Source organism: Phaseolus vulgaris, chromosome 2, assembly GCF_051622355.1.
Source record: "Phaseolus vulgaris cultivar YP4 chromosome 2, ASM5162235v1, whole genome shotgun sequence".
Taxonomy (NCBI): Eukaryota; Viridiplantae; Streptophyta; class Magnoliopsida; order Fabales; family Fabaceae; genus Phaseolus; species Phaseolus vulgaris.
In genome coordinates this window covers 2,142,420-2,144,211 of record NC_143499.1, presented here as the reverse complement: position 1 = coordinate 2,144,211, position 1,792 = coordinate 2,142,420, and the positions used below count along the sequence as shown (strand labels likewise).

Here is a 1,792-nt window from a genome sequence, read left to right as displayed (position 1 = left end):
AAGGATAAACTTTCATATTTAAAGAGCAGTCAAATGATAGGTTAGTTGTTAACATGTAATGATTGTAATATCTAATAAGAATAATAATGATAATAGGACTTAAATATATATCTAAATTTTGGTTTATGAAAAACGCGGAGAAATATCCTTAATTATCACGTGTTCAAAATATTTTGATGCCGCCAATTTCACTCCCTCCCATGCTTTAGTACTTTGACTCTTCAATAACAAGATTTCATTCTTTATAAGGCAACTCTTTTGTGTTCTTTCGTTCTTTAAAACACAAATCATCGTACACTGCTGTACCAAACAATGAACTGGGTTCGTGGAGACTCACTCGGCCATGGAACCTTCGCCACCGTCAACATCGTCGTGCCTGCAAACGGCTCCACTTTTTTCCCTTCACCAGCCGCCGTCAAATCCTCTCTTTCCCACAACGCGGGTTTGCTAGAAAACGAAAAGGAGATACTCAGTCGCCTTGGCTCTTCCCCTCACATCATCAACTGTTTAGGTCACGATCACACCATTGAGAACGGCGTGGAGTTCTACAACGTCTTTCTCGAACAGGCCGCCGGAGGTTCCCTCGCCGATCAGGTCAAGAAACACGGCGGAAGTCTCCCGGAGTCTTTCGTGCGGCGATGTACAAGGTCCATTGTGGAAGGGCTCAGACACATTCACGAGCACGGTTTTGTTCACTGCGACGTGAAGCTTCAAAACGTTCTCGTTTTCGACAACGGCAAGGTGAAAATAGCAGACTTCGGGCTCGCCAAGGAGAAGGGGGAGAAACATGGGAAGTGCGAGTGCAGGGGAACGCCGTTGTTTATGTCACCGGAATCGGTGAACGACAATGAGTATGAGCCGCCGGCGGATATTTGGGCCCTGGGATGCGCCGTCGTGGAAATGGTGACCGGAAAACCCGCGTGGGATATTCGCGACGGATCGAGTATTTGGTCATTGTTGGTTCGGATTGGAGTGGGAGAAGAATTGCCGGAGATTCCAGAAGATTTGTCGGAAGAGGGTAAGGACTTTTTGGGAAAGTGCTTTGTTAAGGATCCCACGAAGAGGTGGAGCGCTGAGATGCTTCTCAAACACCCTTTCATCAAAGTTGATTCAATTTCTTTTGATAAAGTTAATGAGCCGTCATCGCCGCCGTCACCAAGTACCCACTTCGATTTTCCTCACTGGGCTTCCACCGTGACGGCTTCGTTCCCGTCTTCCCCGTATTCCGACGAGTGGTCTGGGTGGTCGTGTTCGCCGGAGAGTCGTCTCCGGCGGCTTGTTACCGATAAGAGACCGGAGAATTGGTCACAATTAGATGGCTGGATGAGAGTTAGGTGAAGTTCTTGGAAGTGTTGCTGGTTCTATGTTTAACCAACAACACAATCCATCACGTTCGTTGATTCTTTACAATCCATCACGTTCCTTGATTCTTTGTAATTCATTAGTTGTGAATTAAGATAAGATTACTTCCGCCACCTTTGGCAAAGTGTAGATATATTTTGGAAAACTATATTGAAAGAAACTACTTTACAAATCTTTTAAATTTGTTTGAGAATAATTATATTTTTGTGAAAGATTATATTTTTATTGTTTTTTTAGCTGTTGTAACATGGATGATTTAAAAGTTGAATCTTATTAGGACTATATTTAATTTATTATATACTTAATATAAAAATATTTAATACTCAAAATAATTTTATTTTTTTTATTATTGCAGATTCATGGATTTTGATTCAGGTAAATTTAATTCTTTAACAAACACGTGAAATTATCTTATTTAAATCAAACTGGA

At 41.6% G+C, this 1,792-nt stretch overlaps 1 protein-coding gene across 1 annotated transcript; it reads left to right on the top strand.

Annotated features, from left to right (window-relative positions):
• The first annotated feature begins 256 nt into the window (after positions 1 to 256).
• On the top strand, positions 257 to 1,543 carry LOC137810110 (mitogen-activated protein kinase kinase kinase 20). The gene has a single exon (XM_068611241.2). The coding sequence runs from the start codon at positions 313 to 315 to the stop codon at positions 1,336 to 1,338; it is 1,026 nt and encodes a 341-aa protein (XP_068467342.2). The 5' UTR covers positions 257 to 312; the 3' UTR covers positions 1,339 to 1,543.
• Positions 1,544 to 1,792: the final 249 nt, after the last annotated feature.